This window comes from Ambystoma mexicanum, chromosome 3p (genome assembly GCF_040938575.1).
Source record: "Ambystoma mexicanum isolate Mex_15411 chromosome 3p, UKY_AmexF1_1, whole genome shotgun sequence".
Taxonomy (NCBI): domain Eukaryota; kingdom Metazoa; phylum Chordata; class Amphibia; order Caudata; family Ambystomatidae; genus Ambystoma; species Ambystoma mexicanum.
Window position 1 is genome coordinate 720,834,760 of NC_090925.1, and position 23,431 is coordinate 720,858,190.

General features: G+C 44.4%; 1 protein-coding gene across 1 annotated transcript in view; it reads left to right on the forward strand.

The window, feature by feature from the left end:
* Window positions 1-23,431, forward strand: part of KDM3B (lysine demethylase 3B) — a 2,029,046-nt gene that overhangs the window by 1,780,097 nt on the left and 225,518 nt on the right. The window contains exon 22 of the mRNA XM_069651588.1: window positions 7,218-7,394. Coding sequence (XP_069507689.1) covers window positions 7,218-7,394 — 177 coding nt within the window. The remainder of the gene's footprint in view (window positions 1-7,217; window positions 7,395-23,431) is intronic.

Consider the following 23,431-nt stretch of genomic DNA (forward strand, 5'->3'; position numbering starts at 1 on the left):
AACCAGGCAGAGAACCTTAAACTCGATTCTCTCCTTTATTGCCAGCCAGTGTAAGGCTCTCCTTAAATTAGAGGTTGGGGTTGACTTTTCTTGCCCTATGGACTAGCCTAACTGGTGCATTTTGAGCCACTTGCAATCTACGTAGCTGATGGGCTGGTATACCCGATAGCAGTGCATTTCCGTAGTCCAGTCTACAATTGACCAGAGTACCGCTAACCACCGCTCTATCCTTATTCGCAATGAATGGTAGGATATGTTTCAGCAGGCGTAGTGAGTAGATTGCTGCCTGCACCGTCACACTAACCCGAGCTCCACTTCCCATGTTATCCTCCCAGACACAGCCCAAGTTCTTAATTTTCTTACAAATATTCAGCTGTGTCCCCAGGATGCATGAGGGTTGTAATTGCTCCCTCTGCAGATGGTATTTTGAAGCAAATAGAGCCACTTCTGTTTTGCTGGCATTCAACAGTAACTGGTTGGCACACATCCAAGTCTGAATTTCCTGCAGGCACCATTCCACTTTCTCATACGTCTCCTCTAGATTATGTATCCTCATGAACACCTGGGTGTCATCTGCATACGAGTGGAAATGTATGCCATCCTTCCTAAGGATGTCCATGAGTAATTTCACATATAAATTAAAGAGCAGCGGGGAAAGCGAGGGTCCCTGCGGGACTCCACAATTTAGTAATACTGAGTCTGACAGGGAATCCGAGTCTGACTCTATTCTTTCTTTTAAAGAGAAACGATTCAAACCAGCGAAGGGCTAACTCCCCCATCCCGCCTACTTCTCAAGCGTTTCAGTAGCGTCCCATGATCCACCGTATCAAAGGCGGTGGACAGGTCCAGCATAACCAGCAGAGACAAACCCCCAACCCCCTTCAAAATTGATGTTCACTAAATAATTATTTATAACTGAAAACATGGGTGTAAGTGTTACTTGGTTAAATGTATTTACGAATTTCATTGCTACAGCTGACATTTACCTCTCTTGAGATTGCCTGGCTGCTGAGTCACTCTACCAACTTGTGTAGTACAAACCTATACCAAAAGGTGGGTTACCTAATACCAAGCAGATAAGTAACTAAGATATTGTCTGTAACAAGCGCCACGATGCCCACGGGCTGATGTGCGCTCTACAAATCTGAATAAATAAATAAATAAATAAGTGTTGTGTAGTCTCGCACAGTGTTACTATACCAATTCTTACCCAGCACTGGTGGCATGGAATGGGATTGGTGTAGAGTGGTTACATTGACCATTTATTATACTTGTGCGCAACTAAACCAGCTAAAAGGCTAAGCTCCACTAAAAAGTTAAGCAATTGTAACATGGCAAATATGGATAACTTTAATGAATCAGCCCTGACTTGCCTGTAAGCGCAAAAGTGATGGGTGGAAGGTTTTGAATGAATCTGAACCACTGGCATTGCTCTGGGCAACCTTCCACACCACCGTTTTTTAGCCCATCTGCGCCATTGCAAAAGGGGTCCAGCCATATGCAAATCTATTGGGTACTGCCACCAATGGTAGCAGTCCAGCACGAACTGCTAGGCCTTTTGGGGTAGGACCAAGCTTGATTTGCATATGGTTTTCCCCTTCTGTAATTGCTTGGCAGGCTGAAAAACGATGTTCTGGAGGTTTTCCAGGGTTATGCCTGTGGTTATGATTAATTCAAAACCTTGCAGCCATCACCTTTTTGTTTTGCTATTGCCTTACAGTAGAACAACTGAAAGATAAGTGTAAAACCAGGGGTCTGACTCTGAAAGGAAAAACATGTGAACTGATTGTAAGGATGTTAAATCGCCAAAGCTTGGGTAGTAGGCCTGTAACACCTACTCACCCAAATAATGTGGAAGATAATGATGAGGATGCTTGTTTAGAGTCCAAATCCAATCTGCAAGGAGTCGTCCCAGGAGGGAGAGAAGTCTCCAGAAGGGAGCCACCCTCTTCCACAGCCTGCCCCTGTACCTCTGCCACTTCCCTTTGATACCCCACAAGGTCCAAATCTCAACCCACAATATATTTCACTTGAAAGACTAAGATTAGAGTTAGAGTTCACGAAACTAGATGTCCAAGCTGAAACCAAACCTCAAGAGGTGAAACTAAGAGAAGGAGAAATGCAGCATGAAATCGAAGTGAGAAAGTTGTCCCTTGATTCTGCTTCCCTTTCACAGTCTTCTATGTCTACTAGTCCCAAGAGGCCTCGCCTGCCTAAAAAAGCAGTGAGTATGTATGAACCTAAACTTGATGTGTTGGATTGTCTGGGTATGTTGGAATACACATATGGTCTTCAAGGAATAAGTGGGATGATTTAATTCCAAGGCTCATGTCCAGTCTCCCCCTGAATGGCTGTGATGCAGTGATGGAGTTGGGTGCCAATGAGAAAGAGGTTTATGAATCAGTAAAGCCGGCATTAATAGCCATATTTGGGAAAACTCCTTCCCAGTACCTTTAGAGGTTTAGATCCTCAAAGACTGATGGTGCCCCTTAGGCTACCTGGTTATGTGAATGTTTGTAAAACTTAGATGCACTGTGTTAAGGGCTACACACCTTTTGAAGGAATGAGAAATCTTTGCTTGAATCCATTTTGATGCCTGATCTCCTGAGCTGAGACAGCACTTGGCTGACTCAAAGGAAATTGATCCTAAAAACGCGCTGCGTTAAACGGTGGCCTGCCTACGGCATTTCACGGGCTGGATCGTCTTCCGCACCGTGTACCCCCCCCCACCGCTGCACCCACCGAAAGTGACGGGAGCACTAGTGATGACCAAGCATCCATATCGGATGCCATCGACCTTACGACGGACACTTCTAAGTCCGCCACGCCCGTCCCCGACCCCTCCATGCCTGATGCAAGTCACACTACGGGGACAACACCCGGGGACAGGGCCATACAAAAGAAGCACACTAAACACACAACCCCTTCCCCGTTTTTCTACGGTTTCGTCGAAAATGGTGAAAGCACCTACAGGATCGCCAAAAATTTCAAAAGAATCCTCTGATCTTGAAGATCAACAGCCTTCCCCGCATCCGCAGCAACGGCTTGCGACTGGGCCTTCAGAACTTAAGGGTGCTACCTCAATTTGGCCGGCAAAGCCCGCTGTGGTGAAGCTCAGACGCCCCCTAAAGCCCAGGTCGTACAAAAATCTACCGCTAGGCCTCCTAGTCGTACGGCACACCCCGATTCGCCTAACATCGCCGAAAGCATCGCAAGGATTACTTTGGCAGTGGGGTTGATGCTGAAAGTCAAAGAAACGCAAGTGCCGCGGGCACATCTAAAGACACGCCACAGCACCTCGATGCTCGCGAAGACTATCAAGACAGTCATGAGCCTTTGTCTAGCACTATCAGTAATACATTTTGGCGCCAAAGGCAAGAAAATGAAGATTTTTCCACCTTTTGCACCTTCTGGTTCATCTAAATGGAGCAGAGAAAAATTCGAAGGGTGCATGGACCGCTTGGAAAGGATTGTCGCTTTCAGAGCACCCTACACCCAAGAGACCTCGGGAGGATCCTCTTGCTGTGTCAACCTTATGGTTTCCTGGAGATTTAGAATCTCCTCCGGACCTTTTCACTTCCATCCACCCTGAAGATGAAATTCAAATGGACATATATCAAGATATCTATGATGAGGAAGAAGATACTACCTTCCTACATGATTATACTTCATATGACCAGCCGGATGCCACGGACAACTGGGAAGACACTCCAAGTTGAGACAGAGCCATTGGCACTCGTTACTCACAATCAGTACACAGATGTCTTGTGTGTGGACTCCCCCACTTCCACTCCGGCCCGCCAAGCTTCACCAATAGACTATCAAATGGCCTTTAATGCCATCTTGAGGAAGGCAGCCGATTACTTTCAGATCGCCACCCAAGAAGCCATTCCTGAACAAGATTTTGTGGAGGACATTCTTAAAGAAAAAAAACCCTCCAGTCAAGCCATTCCTCTCCTAAACTCCATTAAAAGGATATTGGCTCCTTCTCTTGTCGCACCAGTCCAGACCAGGGCAGTAAATCCAAGGGTGGAGAAATTATTTCGGCCATCGCCTTCTGGCCCTCAATATATTAAAAGCCACGCCACTCCCGATTCCCTAGTGGTTACCACCACCGGAAACGGGCGGGAGTACCCCTTGCTACGGGACAGGCACCTCCCAATAAGGAGTCAAAAAGATTATATGCCTTGAGTAAAAGTATTACCACGGCAGCTGCCTTTACCACGCACATAGCAAACACCATGTTGCTTGCCAATTAAGCTGATGCACAGTGGAACCTTATACAAGAAGGTCTCCAGGAAGTGCCTGAACCCGCAAGAACTAAATTACTCGCTATCGTGGCTGAGGGCAAGCAGGTCAACACAAATGTAATTAAGACACCCTGGATACTGCTGAGACGGCAGGAAGGTCCCTGGCTCAGGGCACCCTACTGAAATGGCACGCTTGGCTCTGAATCTCTGGCTTCAAGCCGGAGACCCAAGCAGCCCTTATAAATAACCCTATTGAGGAATCAAACCTCTTCGGTAAAGCAGTCGACGAGGCTCTAGAGACTGCCAAAAAAGAGCATGAGACACTTAAGTCTCTTCAACAAATCACTTGGAAGCCCTCCACCCATAGGGGAAGCGGCTCCCGTCCATCCTTTCGAGGCCAATCCCGTTCCTCACAGAATATGTACAACACAGGAAACAACTCAAACTCAGGGCAGGCATCCAGCACCCCCGCCAATTATCCACCTAGGGGTCAGCGGCGCGGGAAGGGTAGTGGCAGAGGCCCCAACTCCAGGGGAGCCACAGCCTCTGGTCAGAAATGACCTACGGATTCAGGTCCCCTCCCATGTCACCCCGGTCGGGGTGCGCTTAACATCTTTCCTTTTGGCATAGGAGGGAGTTGCATCAGACCAGTGGGTTTTAAAGACGGCTGCCCACGGGTACTGTGTGGAATTCGCCCAACCCCCCACAATTCAGACCACCCAAGACAAGACGACGGACGCCAGACCATTTACGAATCCTGAAACAAGAGGTGGAAGCACTGCTGGAAAAGGACGCCATAGAAGCCGTCCCTATTCTTCATGTTAACGAGGGTATTTATTCATGTACTTCCTTGTACCCAAAAAGGACCTCACCATGCGCCCTGTACTAGACTTGCGCCCAACGAACAAATTTGTCAAACCCCAAATGTTTTGTATGGTAATTCTGCAGGAAGTTATCCCACTGTTGAAGCGGGGGGATTACATGGCACCACTGGACATGAAAGATGCATACTTTCATATTTCAATGTTGCCAGCGCACAGAAAATATCTAACATTTGTGGTAGAGGACAAGCACTATCAATTCAAAGTCCTCCCATTCAGCATTGCTTCTGTGCCGAGGGTGTTTACAAAGGTACTGGCAGTAGCGGCAGCACACTTACGCAGACTATCCGTCCCGGTTTACCTTTACCTCGACGACTGGCTCATAACAGGGTACTCTTACGAAACATGCCTATTGAATACTCCGAAGTCAATAGACGACCTGTTCAGTCTGGGATTCTCCATCAACGAGAAGAAATAAAGCATAGACCCCCGTCAAGTAAAACGATTTCTGACCTTCACCACCCCCGTAGTAGAAGCCACTCTCACGACAGACTCCTCTCTCACGGGGGGGGGGGCGCTCACCTGCTTCAGCAGACGGCGCATGGAGTGTTGTCCCCACAAATAGCATTCAACCATATAAATCTGTTAGAGCTGCTAGCGGTGTTCAAAGCACTGAAAGCCTTTCAAACACAACTACAGGGGAAGACAGTCCTGGTCCTGACAGACAGCACCCCAGCCATGTATTACCTAAACAAGCAGGGGGGCGCACTCTCCAGGGCTATCCAAGCTGTCCCAGAACGTTTGGATGTGGGCTCTCAAACACAAGATGTTGCTACTGTCTCAACACGTTCCAGGAGAACTAAATCTTCTAGTGGATGTGCTCAGCAGAGACTTCCCACTGCCCGTAAAATACGAATGCCGTCTACACGAAGACATTGTCTCCAACGTCTTCGCAGAATGGGGCTTCCCAAAGATCGACCTGTTCGCAACTCAGAAGAATGCCCAATGCCAAGACTACGCCTCCAGGTACCCCCAGAACCTCTCCAAGGGGGAACGGACTCTGGATAACATGGTCAGGGAAATTTGTCAACGCTTCCCAAACCCCACCCACCCCACCCCTCCCTCCCCCCAACTCCCTTACTCAACAAGATAGTGCACAAGATGCACCAGGAACCAGTTACCATAATTCTGGTGGACCCCATGTGGGCCCGCCAACCCTAGTTCGCTCATCTAATGGAAATGTCCCTCTCCCCCTCCCTCTGACCCCCCCTCCCCTTGTGAGACAACCCTGCCCGTACAACATTTTGTATCAGGACGGAGGGGAGACACTACACAAATGCCCGCAAACTCTGAATTTAGCAGCCTGGCTCCTGAGGTCATAGAGTTTAGACACCTTCAACTCCCTCAGAGGGGAGTTGAAGGTGTCTAAACCCTCAATGAATCCACACTTTTTTGTGTGGACTCATTGAGCACCCCTGACCCCACTCACACTCTCCTTAGACTATGCCTTAACTGCTCGCCATTGCTACCTTAATTGGGTTTTGGCTAAACTCTGAGCTCCCTGTTTGCCATAACTGGAGTGACCCCCTAAAATCTGTCCACCAGGCCAGATTCTAGAAATCCATCTTGAAAGGCAGAAGCAACAACCATGTGGGATTTTATGCATTTCCTTTCACACAAAGGACAAAGTTTTACTGAGTAACTCTTGCCGAGTTTTAATGAGTGCCCTCTAGGTTATCCCTAGGTATACAGCAAGCGCAACAGCACTGCTCCAAATGTAAGCGTCTCTCCCACCAACTTGACGAGAACATGCAGCTCCCAATGTGAGGACTTGCACATAGTGGACATGTTATCTTTCAGGGCACATCATGTCATGGATATTAGGACATGGATACAGTTTTAGCTGGGGGGCATTCTGTGGGTGGTAGGTAAACTAATGAGGGGTGGGGGGCGTTAAACATTTCAGAGCTTCTTACCACGCAGTCCAGTTTAGGACTTGAGCTTTTTCAAGAGGTTTACTGGACACTCCCTACTTTTGCTGTGCATTACTGTCCAGAATGTGATTACAGATCTATGAAATTAAACATATTTAATTCTTTTTTTTTTGTCAATTTTCGGCTCCCCCTCACCACCACCCCACCCCCAGGTTGGTGAAGAACAAGGACAAGAAAACCCTCCAGACCATGATCCAATCCATGACCAAAGCTGGTACCTGGACCAGTGCCTGCGGAAGCGCCTACATGAGGAGTATGGTGTTCAAGGCTGGGCCATCGTGCAGTTCCTGGGAGATGCTGTGTTTATTCCTGCAGGAGCCCCCCACCAGGTAAGTGTGGTTCAATGCACCAGTCTTAGAAGTGATGATTCCCCAACAACGGTAATCATTTTCACATTTGTAAATAAGAGACGCAGTGAGCGTAATAGATGAACACTATGCTGATGGTTTGCGTTGTAACCTTTATTACTCTTAAGTCCTGTCCCCTTTCCTTCATACGGCATAGGCATCACTTGCTAGGGACGGGAGATGGAACCTTTTTTCACCAGAAAAAAATCTTCTTCCCTTTTATATTTAGAGGTGTGTGGGGCACGGCCCTGGAATCATGTGCCTCCCTGACTCAGCACCCCTCCCCAGTCCCCTTTTCTGCGTCAACAGGAACGGGCCGATTTCACCAGTACTCCTGGGTTTGGCTTCGGCTGTGTAATACCAGGTGTTCTTCCCGGATACTTTCTTCGGTCTTTTTTGTCTTTTATTGTTAGGCAGAATCCTGTGCAGTTCCCTTGGGGAACACTGCTAAAAGATTAAGACTACAGGAGTAAGCAGTAAACCCAATTGGTAGCAGTCTGTACCACCCAGATTTACCTGGTAGCTGTGGCTGAGCAGTCAAAATTCTCTCAAGATAAGTAGGGCAGTATACAGAGGATACACAATAGGGCCTAAAACACAGTGGAGCAAACAAACACTGAGCAGAGCTTGGTATCAAAAGTATATAATTATTTATTTAAAACACACTTTAGGAAATAAACTAATCACTCTAAATCGAAGCTAGTTCAAACACAGATAAAGTATACACACCTCCCTTAATAATTATTAGACAAAAACACCACTAGTTGTAAAAACAGATGCAAGCGCTTAACTTAGATGGCACTCCAATAATTAAGTTAGAGGGAGAGAAAAAGACAGGTCATGAAAATAAACAGTTCCCAACACTTTTCTAAGACCACAGCAAGTTAGTGAAGGCAGAGTCTACTGTAGAGCCAAAGTTCATAGGCCAGGGCCACTTTAAATGGGACAAGGCGAAATGTGCCCAAGATCACAGTTTAAAAATGCACTCAAGTCTTTGCAAAAATGTTCAAAAGAGGTTGGTTCGATGCGAAAGATAAGGTTAGACGGTCTGGGGGCCAACCCAGTTGGATAGCCAAGGATTTAAGTGTCACCTTTAGCGATCCGAAGAAAGGGAGGCCAGGCCGAGCACAGTACCTTTTTAAAAGTGAGGAAGCTCCAGCAGTGGCAGTTGTTTCTGGCAGCTGGTGCAGTTCGTGGTTTCGACCAGGGGAAGAGAAGATCTCGTCGCGGAGGAAACTTGGAGTTGTTGCACTGCCCAGGGATGAAACCAGCCGCGGAGTTCGTTCGGTTAAAAGGTGCGCTCCTTTTATTCACGGTCCCAAATGGAGGGGGATCCACTCTTGCTGTCGGCCATCCCTCAACCACACTCTTCGCTGTTTGCTGCGGTGTCACTCTATTCAAAGCCGCAGTCGTCCTCTGCCACCTCATCCTTGGCGCTTCTAGGCAAGGAGGAGAAGATCTTGGAGGCGTACAGGAAGAAGCTTTATTCCAACGCTTCACTGCATCTTCGTCAATCCAATGCAGATGCCATGCTGGCAGCTGTTAACCAGAGGCTTTGGCGGGAAATGGCTGACTTCCTTCCAGAACTACCGGTGCAGAGCCAGTCTCGTTTCAAGGTGGGACTGGCAGAGGCTAAAATGGTGGTGCAAGACGACAGAGTCCACAGTGGCCCACATTCACACCTCTGGCCTGGCCATATGCATCGCCACGGACATGAGAAGGATTGCCAGGCTTCGGGCTACTAAGTTTAACCCAGACGTCCAGGAACGCATATTGGACCTTTCATTCGAGGTGGGAGACCTCTTTCACTCCACCATCGATGACGAGTTAGATAAAAAGAAAAACAGTTTGCAAAGTCTTGAAGGCCACGCCTGCTGGGCAGAATTGCATGCAGTACCCTCTGGAACCACCACACACTATTAGGACTACAGGTGTAAGCCAAACCAACCTTTGGTATAAGTCTGTACCACACAGTTTTTGGTAGCGAGCTGAGCAGCCAGGCTTATCTCAAGGGTGAATGTGAGCAGTACAAGTTATTACACAGAGGTCTTTCAATCGCAGTGTTTGAAGTAGACACTTCTACTCAAGGTTTCTTGGTAAAATGCGTATTCATTTATTACACAATCAATTAGAAAACATTCGCTAGAAGGAGGCATCTTAATATTATATACCAATACACTGCAATACAAAGTCCTCTAAAATAGGAGCCAAATAGCAGTTCAGTTACTTAGAAGTGAGCAAAAAGGCATAAGGTAAGTAGAATAGATCACATATACTTGTTAGACAGTGCAAATAGTTTCAGTTCACCAGAAGAGTTCAAGTCAATAGGCCTAGGCCAAAGTCAATTGGCTAGTGTTCTGGTTAGGAAAGAGCAGTTCTGGTATCAAACGGTTAAGTCTTTGCAAAAGTTCTCTCCCTTTCATTCCAGCCTAGCTGTCACTCACCCAGCAGGGTGGCTGTCCTTGATGGACAGTCAGCCAGCCAATCATGCCATAGTGCATTTGGGTCTCCTAGGAGACAAAGCACAGGGAGTTTTGGGCACCTCCCTCACTTCCTGCCCACCCCAGACACTCAGACGCCAGAGGCGGTCTTCAGTCCTGAAGCCTGCCCAAGGCATACGAATAAAGGGACAAACTAGTTTGGCGCGCATAGACAAAAACTAGAAGGATCTTTCTAAAAAGAAACAGTGAAAAAAGAAGACTGGGACCTTTTTAAACAAAGGGGTTTAAGGCGCCACCTTGAAAAACATGGCTCCTGTGATTTTTAGCTACTGGTGTTCGCGGTCGGGAAAAATCATGTTAGTTCAGTGTAAAACCACTGCCACCAGCCTTTTAAATAGGAAAGGGTAGCATTCGACTGTTACATGAGTATTTAGACACAGGGGATACTATGTAACCCCACCAGCACTCCATTGTAAAATGGTGTGTGCTGGGTCTAGGAATTTGGAAAGACTAGTAAAGTCAATTTCACTTTACATTCTCTGGGAAACAGTAGTTTATCCCACAGAAGGTATTTAAACCTTTGGGAAGTCTAAAAGACCTCCCTGTGTCACTGCACTGATGGTGCTGTGTAACACACAGGGAATGATGATGCCTATGGAGTTATCTGAAACTCTATAATCAAAGAACACAAGTGTAAAACGCACATCAAAATACATGAGTGAGGGAAAAAAGGCTTGCACGCTTTCCAGGAAACAAAATCATGTCCTCAAAATCCAGCTAAGTTGCTGGGGGTCTCTAAGGTGAAGGGAATTAGCACATTTATGAGAATTCTCCCTAACAACGCCCAAGGCGTGTACACCCAGTCACATCAACGCTCTGACAAGGGGGCAGACCTTTGGAGGGTTCCGTGGCTCCCAAGAACTGACGTCTAGACAGTTTGCCGAGTCAACTATGGCTCAAACAACAAAAGGATGGGAGCAAGGGCTTTTTTCAGTGCCCCTCCTCCGCAACAGCCTCGGTGTCTCCAGTGGGGGCAGGCTTGCCCTTCACACACAGTTTTGGCATCAGATGTTTGTGGACCCCTGGATCCTCTGTAGTATCCACGAGGTACCGCCTAGCGATCCCTTACTCTGCTCCAACTCTGTTGCCGGACGTTCGGTCGCTATTTGAGAGCCGGGCTGTGGAAGAAGTTCCAGCCTCCCAGCGAGAATTAGGCTTCTATTCCAGGATTTTGGCCGTACAAAAGAAGAACCAGGCTGGCCTGAGAGTTATGTTGGACCGTTCGACCCTCAACCACTCCCTCCCTCTTCAACAATTCAAGATGGTTACACTAGCACTCATTGTGGAGACATTGTGAGGAGAGAGTGGATGTGCTCCCTGGATCTGAAGGACACTTATCTACATGTCCCGATTTGGTAGCCGCATCGCACATTCCTACGATTTAGGATCATGGGCTGCCACTTCCAATACAAGGTGCTACACTTAGGTTTCAATTCAGCCCCAATGGTATTCACCAGGCTGATGAATGCGGTAGCAGCCCTCCTCAGGGCCAGAGCCACCATGTTTACCCGTACCTGAATGACTGACTCATCAGGGCGAGACCTCTGGAGGCGGTTAACCACTCTTCCTCCACCCTTATGATCACACTCCACGAGATGGGGTTTTCAGTCAACCTCAAGAAGTCTCAGTAGCAGCGTACGCAGAGCCTGATCTTTCTGGGTCTCATATGGGGCACAAGCTCTGAAAGAGTTTGCCCCTCGGAGGACAAGATCAGGGCCACTACTCATTGCCTCACCCGAGAAGTGACCTTGGCCTGGTGGTACTAACACTTATTAGGCATCATGGCAGCGGTCCTACTGGCCGTTCCCTACACGAGACTCAAGATGAGGAGATTGCAGCTGCACTTCGCAGCCTCATGGAATAAGTGGGGCTCCCAAGCGGAGCTGGTCAGCATTGAACCAACTCTACGCCCGGCCCTCACATGGTGGTCCAGGGACAGCAACCTGCGGACAGGTAGGCCCTTGCGGCAGCCGTTGTTAGGCAAGGTTTGGAGCAATACCTTTTGGGTGCACTACAACAACCTTGAACTCCTGACAATAGGAGTCTGTGCTATACAGGTTGGTAGTGTGGTTGAGCAGTCAGGCTTATTTCACGAGGGATCAATGTGAGCAGTAGGGTGTTACACAGAGATTCACAGTGACAAGTATTCAAATAAACTCTTATACACAAGGTTTCGTGATTCAACAATTTCTTTTTCAATTAATTTAAGTCAGGTGAGTAAGACTTCTTCAGAAGGGGCAATATAATAGTAACACACATGCACTCCAAAATACACACTTAGTTTCTCTAAATCAGCAAATAGCCATTTGGGATGACACACAGACACTTCCTAAACCCTCAGGTGACTTAAATAGCTGAGACACTGTGGACATTAAAATATCACTGTTGCATTTAGAGCAATATTTAGGAGCATGTCAAAGAAAAAGGTTATTAGAACACAACAAGAGATCTCACAAATATTCTGAAGCAGGTAAGTACTTTTGGCAACACCCAATGCAAAGTAAGTTAACCCCTTCCTGAAAGGAAGACCAAACACAAAGTCAGAGGGAAGAAGCGTCATTCAGGGGGCCAGGCAAGGCCATAGTCAATTGGACAAAAGTCTAGGTGAGATGAAGTAATCCTTACATGTAGGTAAAAGTCTTGCACAATGTTTTAGAAGTCTTTGTAGAAAAGAAGAAATTAGGCTTGTGAGGTAAAGGAGCTGTTAGCAACTCTACAGAAGCAACCAAGACAAGTATCAACTGAGAACAAGTGAGGCTACACAACAAGAGGTAAGTTCTCTTAGACTGTACAGTACCTTTGGTTTGAAGAAATGGTTCCAGCTGCCTTCTGTTCCTGTGCAGCTCTTCAGATCCTGTGTTCCTGGGCCTCAGTCGTGGGGACAAGGGCTCCTGCACTTAGATTTGAAGGTCGGTGGAAGCAATGGGCAAACTTCAGATCAGCGGCACTTCGTGGTTTCGTGACTCTCACAAATAGCACCACCGCAGTTCTCGGATATCTTTATGAACTTTCCTTGCATCTGCGGTCCAGCGCTCTGTTGAGGTGGCTCAGGCTTGGTCAGTACTGCTTCATGGGCGTCTGTAGGATCTTCCTGGAGCTCGGGTCAGACTTAAAAATGACACTCAATTCTGGTGGTGGTCTCCCTGGCAATCGTTTCCTGCAGCAGCAATGGAAGTACAGCCAGCTCCGAGAGGATGTCCAGACGAGTTCGCTTTGGGGTTGATTGGTCCCACCAACCCAAGGGGAGAAGTCGTCCGTTGCAGGGCTTCTCTAGTCGAGGCGAATTCGGAGCTTCAGCAAAGCAGCAGGGCGTCACGGGGCAAACCAACGATCCAGGAGTTGCAGCAAGCGTCTCTTCCAAGTTCTTCTTCGGATTCCTTCGTCCAGTGGTCGACTCTGCCTTCCAAGCCAAAAAGCCTCGCCTTTTATGCAGGGTTCTCCCATTCATTTGCAGCCTAGCTGTCACTCACACAGCAAGGGTGGCTGTCCTTCAAGGAAAGCCAGCCAATCACCTTTGGGTGCATTACTGTAAACAAGGGGATTAAGCACTGTGAGTTATCAGGACCACCCTCAATCCCTGCCGCTGCCAGACAGGCTGAAGCCAGAGTCGGGCTACCATGGTTAATCCCGCCAAAGACAATACAAACAAAGGGACTAAACCTGGTTTGGCGTGCAGAGTAAATCTCAAGAAGGACCTTTCCAACAAGAAATGGGAGGGGGCGGGGGGGGGGGGGAGACCAGGCCATTTTGATAAAATAGGCACCCATGGGTGCTTTACTGCAACTGCAATTACAGCCGTGGTAGAAACACACAATGGTAGGAAAAAGTAAACCACTGCCACCAGACTTTAATGTTAGAAAGGGCAACATAAAAATGTTACATGAGAAACTAGACAAAGGGGATACAAAGTAACCCCTCCAGCACCCTATTGTAAGATGGTGTGTGCTGGGTCTAGAAAGTTTCGAAAGTCCTAAAGTCCAGCAAAAAGATCTGGTGGTCTCTAAGGTAGAAGGGAATTGGCACATTTTTGAGAATTCTCCCTAACACCTGGCAATCACATCCTGACTTATTTGTGAACACTTCTTTCGTTATTGAAAACCCTATCCCACACTCTTTCTGTAATTATTTGTAAGTATTTTAGTATAGGCCTTTTACTTTGACATTTCCACCCTGCATTTACAGTTTAATAAACACCCTTGAACTGTGATTACTTGTCTGTCTTTAGTTTTGCCACCATGAGTTCCATACAGACCCCCAGCACTTTTTGTTGGACTTGTGGACCTTTTTCTTTCTATCCTGAATAAGGGGAGCCTTGTTCCACTCATTCGGTCTGATGTATTCTGGGGTTTTGAGAACTCTGTTCTTTTTGTATAACCTTGTTTTACAGAGTCTGCTTTCCTCCATACCTCTTAAAGGCAGCTGTGTTGCACTTTAGCAGCACACAGCACCCTATGTGTAATGTTGCTGGTAACCCTTTGGCTTCTCCTTTTTATATTCTTTGACTAGTGGGATACTTTGTATCTTTCCTAAAACTAATTTATGAGAGGTTAGCACACACCACCTTATGAGTAATGGTTAGGGGATAGCTAGTATTCCCCCTTCATTTAAAAATATATATATTTTTTTTATTAGATAGTTTATTACTAACTTCTACAAAAATGGGTTTCAGAATTTTACAATGGAGTACGTCAGTGTCCTAATGTCATACTTTCCTTAGTTGACATGGTTTTTCAGTCGTAATTCTTTTTTTGTGATGTATGCTAAAACAATGTTCTACAGAATCAGTTTAAACATTTCCCAAAATTTCGTCAGGGCTAAAGTAAGTTTTAAGTTTTGGCCCCAGCAAACCATTTGCCACCATTCTTCTCCATTTAACAGAGGTCTTTCTGAGATAAAAGCTCCCAAATATCGTGTTCTTGGCGTTCTCAAAGCCAGGCAGTATAAGGTTAAATGTTGTAAGGTTTCAAATGCGTTATGACAAAGTCGACACTTAACATCCTTAAACTTGTTTATTCTTCCGCTTTTCAATATCTTTTTTGTGAAATAAGTTCATACATAATCTCAAATAGATTTCAATGTGGACTTGGGAATTTTTCCAGGTATTTGGTCAAGTTATTCATTAGTTTTTCTTCATGGCTTATGTTCTGGAATAATCTGTTGCTGCTTTTGTTCAACTGTCTTGGACCAATCTTGGTTCCATCATTTTATTTTATTTTTTTACTGCTTCAGGATTTGTCTTCAAAGTCAACATAGAAGCTCCAATGTCTTCTAAAATTTGATGCATCGATCAGTCCATTCTTTTAGAATTGATTCTTCCTTGTGTTTACAATCAGATGGTAATATTGCGAACTGTGTAGGCGTTTCATCCATGATTTGTTTTCTGAAGAGCAAGAGTGACCCCCACATCACTTTTTGCGTTTTATGGAGATCAGGCCCAGTTCGTATCGTTTGATGCTTAGCAGGTGAAGTATTTTCCTCCAGAATTTGCTTTCCGTGGTTGACCACAATTTCCAGGAGTGCGCAGTCAGCGCCATGGATTAAGACAGCAACTGCTTTCTGTTTGTAAAATGTTGTTACAGGTGTCTGGGAGAATTTGCAGAACCTTTTGTTTTGTGGATTATGCAACCATGGGCTGTGAGTTACTTGATTTTAGCCTTGATTGTAACTATCCACAGGGTGTCGTTTGCGATTGAGATGGTTGCACATTCCGAGATAGCTTGTTGATTCCACTTGGTTCAATAATTCTTTCCCCAGACACCACCAATACAGCTTTCTTTTTTCCTTCCTTTTAGGTCTTGAATTATCAATACCTCAGATTTGCTTGCATTGATTAAGCCATTGCACTCAACATGGGTTTGAATTAACTTCAGTTTTCTCTGTAGAACGATAGGGGTTTGATCTAACATGACTAGGTTGTCCACATAAAGCATCCATCCTAATGGCTTCCCATAGATTTTTGGTGGGAACAAGTTCATTTTTCATCGCTTCAGAGGTCTGATATGGACAGATTATACAGCAGGGTTGCAAGTGGACATCCCTGTTTAACGCCGCTGCATGTGTTGATTGTGTTTGAAAGAAGACCAGTTTGATTCAGGCAAATTTTTACTTCGGTTCCTGAGTGCAGAACTTTAATTGCTAGGAGGTGGCTTGTTGGACAATTACATTTTTTTTTTATTTAGTCCATAGTAGCTCTCTGTGAATACTGTCAAAACCTCTGGCCAGATCTATAAAGGCTAAGTAAACTTTGTTTGCTTGCTTGGATTTTTAACAGATTGATTAGAAGCAAGGTAAGCCCACAGCCTACTCCTCTACAAATCCTGTTTGTTGACAGTCATCATTGTGCAGTATCAACAATGCAAAGACTTTCCCTAGTACATCTAAAAGTGCAGTTCTGGTATCTTATACCCTTCTTGAGTATCGGCACCACAATGTGCACTTTTCCATGATTTTGGTATTTAATAGCTGCCAGACGTCCCTCGTTTATCTGTTTATTGTTTGCATCATGGATTCTGCATCACGTTGCAGTGTTATATCTTTGTGAGAGATTAACCACTTTTTGTATTTCTGCTTGAGTTTTTTTTCTGTTTTCTCTTTCCTCAGATGGTAAATGTGCGGTATATCTGATCTCTTTCCGAAACTCTCTTCCGTATTAATAGTTCTGGGTCATGCGCGTGGTCTTGTTTTAAATCCATGTCTGCACTGCCCTTGCTGGATTTCTGTGTACTCGTAAAGTAGAGGTAAATATTCGACTTCAGTTGTTTTGTTGACTGATTACCCTTTGGAACAATCTATGTGATCACTGCACTGCCCGTAACTGCGCCGACTAAAATGTCGACGCCAATTACGTCACGGCTCAATGATCAGATAGATCACTGTGCCCACATTTCCCTCCCACCCCACTTACCTTTACGGCAGCACACTTCTGTCGCCCTCAAAAGTCGGTGACTGCGGGGGCACACAAATGAGGGCAACATTTCGGTACGCTTCCCTTCGGAATTCCTTATTCAATTCCCACACGTTGGCTAGATTTCGTCAATCTGTTTCTGCCAGGCTCTACCAGTACTGATGTTTTCCAGAAACTTTGTGTAGAGGTCTTCTGAAGTTCACACTTAAGCTCTAGTTGGTCATGATCACTGTTGTTGCCCGCTTACCACAATGGTATGCGGGGGACACCCCTGACTCCCCTTACTGCGCCCAAGTAGAGTTGGGGTACACCCCTACAATCCCTGCTCTGCTTGGGTGCAGCAAATGTCACCCTCATTTTGTGCACCCCCAAAGTCTCAGTGACTGCAGAGGCGCACAAATGAGGGCGACATTTCGGTACGTTTCCCTTCGGAATACCTTATTCAATTCCCATGCGTTGACCGGATTTAGTCGATCTGTTTCTGCCAGTACTGATGGTTTCGAGAAACTTTGTGTAGAGGTCTTTCTGAGGTTCACACTTAAGCTCCAGTAGGTCATAATCACTGTTCATGGGAACTACTTGGAGTGATATGACTTTGTGTTTCATTTTCCGAAATGAAGAAGTAGTCCAATGTAGATTCTTGTTTTCCTCTCCAAGTGACACACACTTGCCTGTCCCCTTGGTCTTGCCATTCACAATGCAAATGCTTCTCACTCCCATTTCCTTCATCCTTGTCTTTGCTATGTTTACTTTTGCAAGTGATATATTGTTGGCTTTAGTTTTAGCGTCATCACCGAAGACTAGGCAATTGATGTTCAAATTGCCACATATGCATATGATTGGATTTGTTATTCAGTTGTTGAAGTCATCGATCAAAGTGGTTATTTGGTCAATGAATTTGATTGAACCTGTTACTTTGTGTTGCCAGTAGAGATTCATTATTATTGTTTGTTTTAGTGCACTTGTCTTGAGCCGATTCTAAGACGAGTGTCTGAATGTAAAGATTAGGATTTTGACTTTCTTTTACCTGGTAGCCCATTCTTTTTTTAATTTTTTTTTTATTTTTTATAAGCGTTAGTGGGCCTGCCATTGTTCGTCCTTCTTGCCCTTTTATGGCAGGATTCATGAATATGTTGAATCCCTTGGCAATTGGCAGTTCAGCTAACCACTTCTTGCAGGCATAAGATGCCAAATCGATTTATATAGCATTCGTCTTTAGCAAACAAGTAGACGAATCCCCTAGTATTCTATGAGCCAAGTAAAGTGGTTGTCTCTTGTAGTCGTTCCTGCCATTAACTCTTATTTCCAGTAGCAAGTGCCTCACCTAACTAGCTCCATGTATCATATTTTGGATCTTTTCTTTGATTCTTGGCTCTTTATTGATCGTCCTTGGTGAGTTTCTTTGGCAGTTGATAGTGATCTTTAAGGGGTTAAAGTTCTCCACACCTGTTTTCATCTTCATTGGGGATTTAATGGCTCTGCTCAGTTGTGGATGGTTGATCACTTTGTTTTTGTGTTGCTTTATTCACGCTCAGTCTGACGTTTGTACTCAAGAACTTGTCATGATATTCTACATTCATGTTCTTTTGTTATCATTGTTGCTTTTCTTTCTCCTATTTTGTTTTTAGGTTTCTCTTCTCGGTCTGATTGATGTTTGTTCCGTGATGTCAAAGCCTACTGGCAGCAAACATTGTGAGGCTCTGAGCAAAAGGGCACAGATCATCCTCGATTGTATGTGCAGACTAACGGAATCACATTGCTGTTCTTCTGTAAATTCCAACATAGCAGTGTCGTCTGATTCAATTGTACGTAGCAATGGGACGTGATGAAGTAGACGTAGAACGTTATAGCGATTCAGAATCGATCTGTCGTTCATTGACAAGATCTGTTCCAGTACTAATTGAGTATTTGTAGTTGGTCTTTTTTCTGGTCTTTTTATTTGTTGCGAGCATTGCCTTTTATTTTTTTTATATTTTGTGTTTTAGTTTAAAACAAAACTTTTTTACACAATCACATCCTTTAGTTTGTTACAATCTTCACATGTAAAAACACATTCCACACTTTCATTTATTCTAAGCTATCTCCAATGAATCCATTTCCATCACTTAACTACCTGGATATCCTAATCATTACTATCCACCATTCCTTCCAGTTTAGTAGTTTCAAGAATATTATCCAGAAGATCTATGCCTGCACGTGTCCGTCCCACATTTCCACCTGCTAAGTAAACTCGTCTTGCGACATTGAAATGGCATTTCTCATGTATTTCTCAAGATAGTTTGTTCTTTTTAATGTCATTCCTTTGCAGTTAACTAGAAGTTGTTTGATAGATTCTATTGAATTTGGAGGTTTACAAAATATACATCCCTTCTCAGAATATCCAAATTGTTTCCTCCTGTACATAATTTCTTTCGTTTGATACAGATGCAGTTTTAACCTGAGATATTGGTTCCGATGGTAATGACTGGGAAATAGCTTTAGGTAGTTTTGTAATTTGTTGATTGCCTGTGGGTTCCATGGATATAATGCAAACCATTTGTATTGCGCCCTGGCACTTTGTGTTGCAATAGAGTCCTTTTCTGTTGCTTTATTTTTAGCTGCATTTGGGTTTGTTATTAATAAGTTTGTTGTCGCCTCTAACTGAGCAATTTTTATCATGCATACTTTTTGCCACTCTCCTAGCACCATGGTTGTGCGCCAGTAGTGTTTTGCCATAGAATTGACTGAGTGCAGAGATTGAAATCCGAGTCCACATCCTAATGCTGCTATTGGTACACTTTTTGGTAACTGGAGTACCTTTTTCCAGAAGCACCCTTCTAGAATGTTCCAGACTTCACTGGTAATGCTTGGACCCGTTTCACTGGCATACGTTATTGCTGGTATTACTTTCTGTTTATAGAATGTTGTTGTAGCTATAAACGTAAATGTTCTGTATTTGACATGAATGATCGACCCATGTGTTGCTAGTACTTAATTTTCGCTTTCAGCTTATTGATCCAGACGGCTTCTGTAATGATTTTGAAAAATTATACCCAGATATCTTATTGTGTCTACTTGTTCCAACATTTCGTGTCCTGTCGACAATCTGAATTGAGCTAGTCTATTACTTCCTCCACCTCTCTGACAGATTTTTGATTTTTTGATGTTAATCATTTGTGAGTTGTCCTGCATGTACCGTTGTAATTTGTCTAGTTTGCATTGTTTCTCAATTTGCGTCTGATCTATCAACACTAGATCTGCATAAATAATCCATGATCTATGTTGATTATTTATATTTGGAAGAAAATCCTTTCCCATACTTAGACACTGTGGATGGTCCGCCAAATGCAAATTAAACGGAGCGGCTGTCAATTGGCAGCTCTGTTTAACTCCTCTTTCCGTCTGTATTTCGGCAAATGACATGCCCTGATTTTTTAGTCTCACTTGAATTGTCTTGTTAGAGTATAGAAATTCTAATTGCAGTCAATCGGGTCGGATGGACACTTCCAAGTAGCCAGTTTTTCTCAAAGAATTTCTCTATCGATGGTATCAAGGCTATTTGGAGAGCGATAAAGACTAAGCAAAGCTTCCTTTTGTTTTTATTCTGTTTAGTTTGAGGGTATTCAATATAAGCAAAATCAGTTCTGTCACAACACTTAGTAAATCCAGTCTGTTGTGGATCTTGAATATTGGCATCTTTAGCTCATTTTGTTAGGCGTTTTTGTAAATTTGACGCAAAAACAAATCCTATCAATAAGGCTAGGCCTGTAATTCCTCGGGTCATCTTTTAACCCTTGTTTGAAAATAGGAAGTATTTTAGCTGTGGACCATGACTTGGGAATCTTTTGCTTTTTTTATTTGTTGAAAAAGGATTAGTATGAATTGACTCCATTATCTCTAGATATATATATATTTTTTTTTTAAATTCAAAATATTATCCGTTAGCCCATCTGGGCCAGCAACATTAATGTTTTAAATTTTTTTAATCGCCTCACATATTTGGCTCTTATCAAAGTCCATTCACAATGGTATTGGAGGATTTATCATCATCTGTTCCTTGTTTTGCATTTCTATTTTGGAAGACTTTATTGAAGTGATCTATCCATTTATCCTCAGGGACTCCACTGATCTTGGTTAAACATGGTTTTATTCAAGAGAGACCATGTTTCACCTGTGTTCTTTTGAACAATTGCTCTCAGAATTTCCTTGCCATCTTCTTGTAGGACCCGGACATTTTTTGCCAATTTCTGTATCGCGATTTCCTCCCCTACAGATCTGCAGCCTTCGTTTAAGTTTTCGCCTTCTCTATTGTTTTTAAATCTTTGTTTAGGTGTTCTTTTTCATCAACCACGGATTTGCTGTAAGGGTATTTGTTGTCGTTTTACATTTTTTAAATCAAGATTGAATTTCCTTATAGCAAGCTAGTAATGGTGGATAATTTACTTTTACTTCCTTTTCTTAGGTTATCTCCATGAAGGTCGCAGTTGGGTATCAATATTATTGATTTTTTCTTTCCTTGGTTTGGCAGGTTGTTACCTAATTTATGAATTTTCTTAGATCTATTCCACCTTTTCGAAGACACAAACAGGGTACTATGGTCACTCATTCTTGATGGTGTCAAACTTTTAAAGGGATGAAAGGCTATCGACCCCCCCCCCCCCCTCCCGAACCACAGAAGCCGAATAGATGGACCCTCCCACCGTGGTTGGCACGGGCACCTGAATATTAACACAGGTTACCATGTGGCAGGAAGACAGAGTTAGGGAAAGGGTGTGGACAGACAAAGCAAAGGTGGGGAAGAGAAAACATGCATATCTATACTTATAGCACAGTCAATTCCTACTGAAAAGCCTATACTCCTAATCTTGACCTCCACACTTGATACTGATTACTCATGCATAACTCCTGCCTAACTACCTTACCTAGGCAAGTATTACCTGCATCCTCCACTTGCACACACATGAAGGAACATTGATTTCACTTAACATAGAACGTGATTTATCAGAATTCAAACATAAAGTGTACATGGACCCAAATGCCAGACATGAGGTTAGCAGCAAGTGATATTGCACACACAAGGGAATATCCCTGGCATGAAGAAACAAGACACATGGCCCTTTGGGCTAGCAACAGCAATAAAAGCAACAAACCACAGTTACATTGAGAAGCACTCTTTGACATATTAACTGGGGAAAAAGTCACTTCTATCTGACATGTAATCTTCTAGGGTACTTGTCCTTAATGTCCCTTTCCAAAACAACGAATAGCATGCATCCATTCTCAGGATACCAGTATTTGCCACGGGTATTGCATCATACTCCGTAACTGAGTGTCTCTAATGTTGTTCCATGTGTCTGTTCTCTTTTCACAGTTCGTAAATCAAAGGATTAGATATTTGCCTTACTCATATCAAAGAACATAGCGCCGTGAACACTGCCCCAACACCATGAGAAATGCTTAGGCACTTACCTGTATGTCCGGGTAACTCGTGAGATCACCCGGACTCCATGGGATGACGCCGTAGTACCATCTGGGCCAACGCAGCTCACCGCAGCGGCCCGGCCCTTCAGTCAGCCTGCCGACGTCCTGTGCTTCGTCCGCTTACTCGTGAAACGACCTGCTACCGCCTGGGTCGACGCTGCTCACCGCCGCGGCCCAGGCCTTTAAATCGGCATGCCAGCATTCTACTCGTGTGCTTCATCTGCTCACACACGAACGCTGTGACCGCCCGTGCTGCACAATCTGTAATTATCCGCACCAGTGCACGGGCGGCCAGCGGTTTACTAAGCCCATAATTACCTGCAGCTGGCTCGAGGCGTGATTTCTATAAAACTACACGCTGTCCCACATACTGCTGGGAAATGTAGTTCCCATCTCATTTCTTACCAGTAATGCGCAGTTTCTTGCCCCAAACCCAATTCCCGACAGATAGTACGATTTCAAGTTGCTCTATTAAGTGCTTGAAGTTGCGAGAACTCCAGATATAATCGATCATTGATGACAAAACTCTATTAAACCATGTTGGCCGTTCTGGCATATCTCCTGATGTCTGTCCATTTAACATTTAGCAATGTTGTGCTGTTAGATCGTTACACCATCTCTGATTACGTTGTTCTTTAGATGTTTGCTGTGTGGCTTCAAAATTTATTGGCTTTCCTTTGGAGTCAAGGCAATGTAAATTCATGTTACCACAGATTAGACTATGTGGAATTTTGTGCTCCATATAACATTTGTTTGTGGCTTTATTCATTTCTAACATGAACTCCTTGGTAGTGATCATTTTAAGATTCCAATAGATGTTCATTACTGCTCTCATCTCTGGAGATTCAGTGCAATTTTGAGCATGTTGTAGGACTGTCAATTGAATAAACGGATTAATGTTTGTATTTTCCACAATTTTCAATCCAGCACTTGTCTTTATTAGTGTTAAGACCAGAAAAAGGTCTTCCTTTTGGACCTTTCTTTGCGGCATTTAACAGGGTCACATAGCCATCCTTCTCTGGTGCTTCATGAAGCCATGTCTCTTGCAAGCATATATGAAGACGTCCCTTAGATCTATAGCATTGGGACTGTATAAATGTCTTAAGTCTCTGGTGTTCCATGAGAGAAGCGATCCTATATTTCCCATCTCAGTT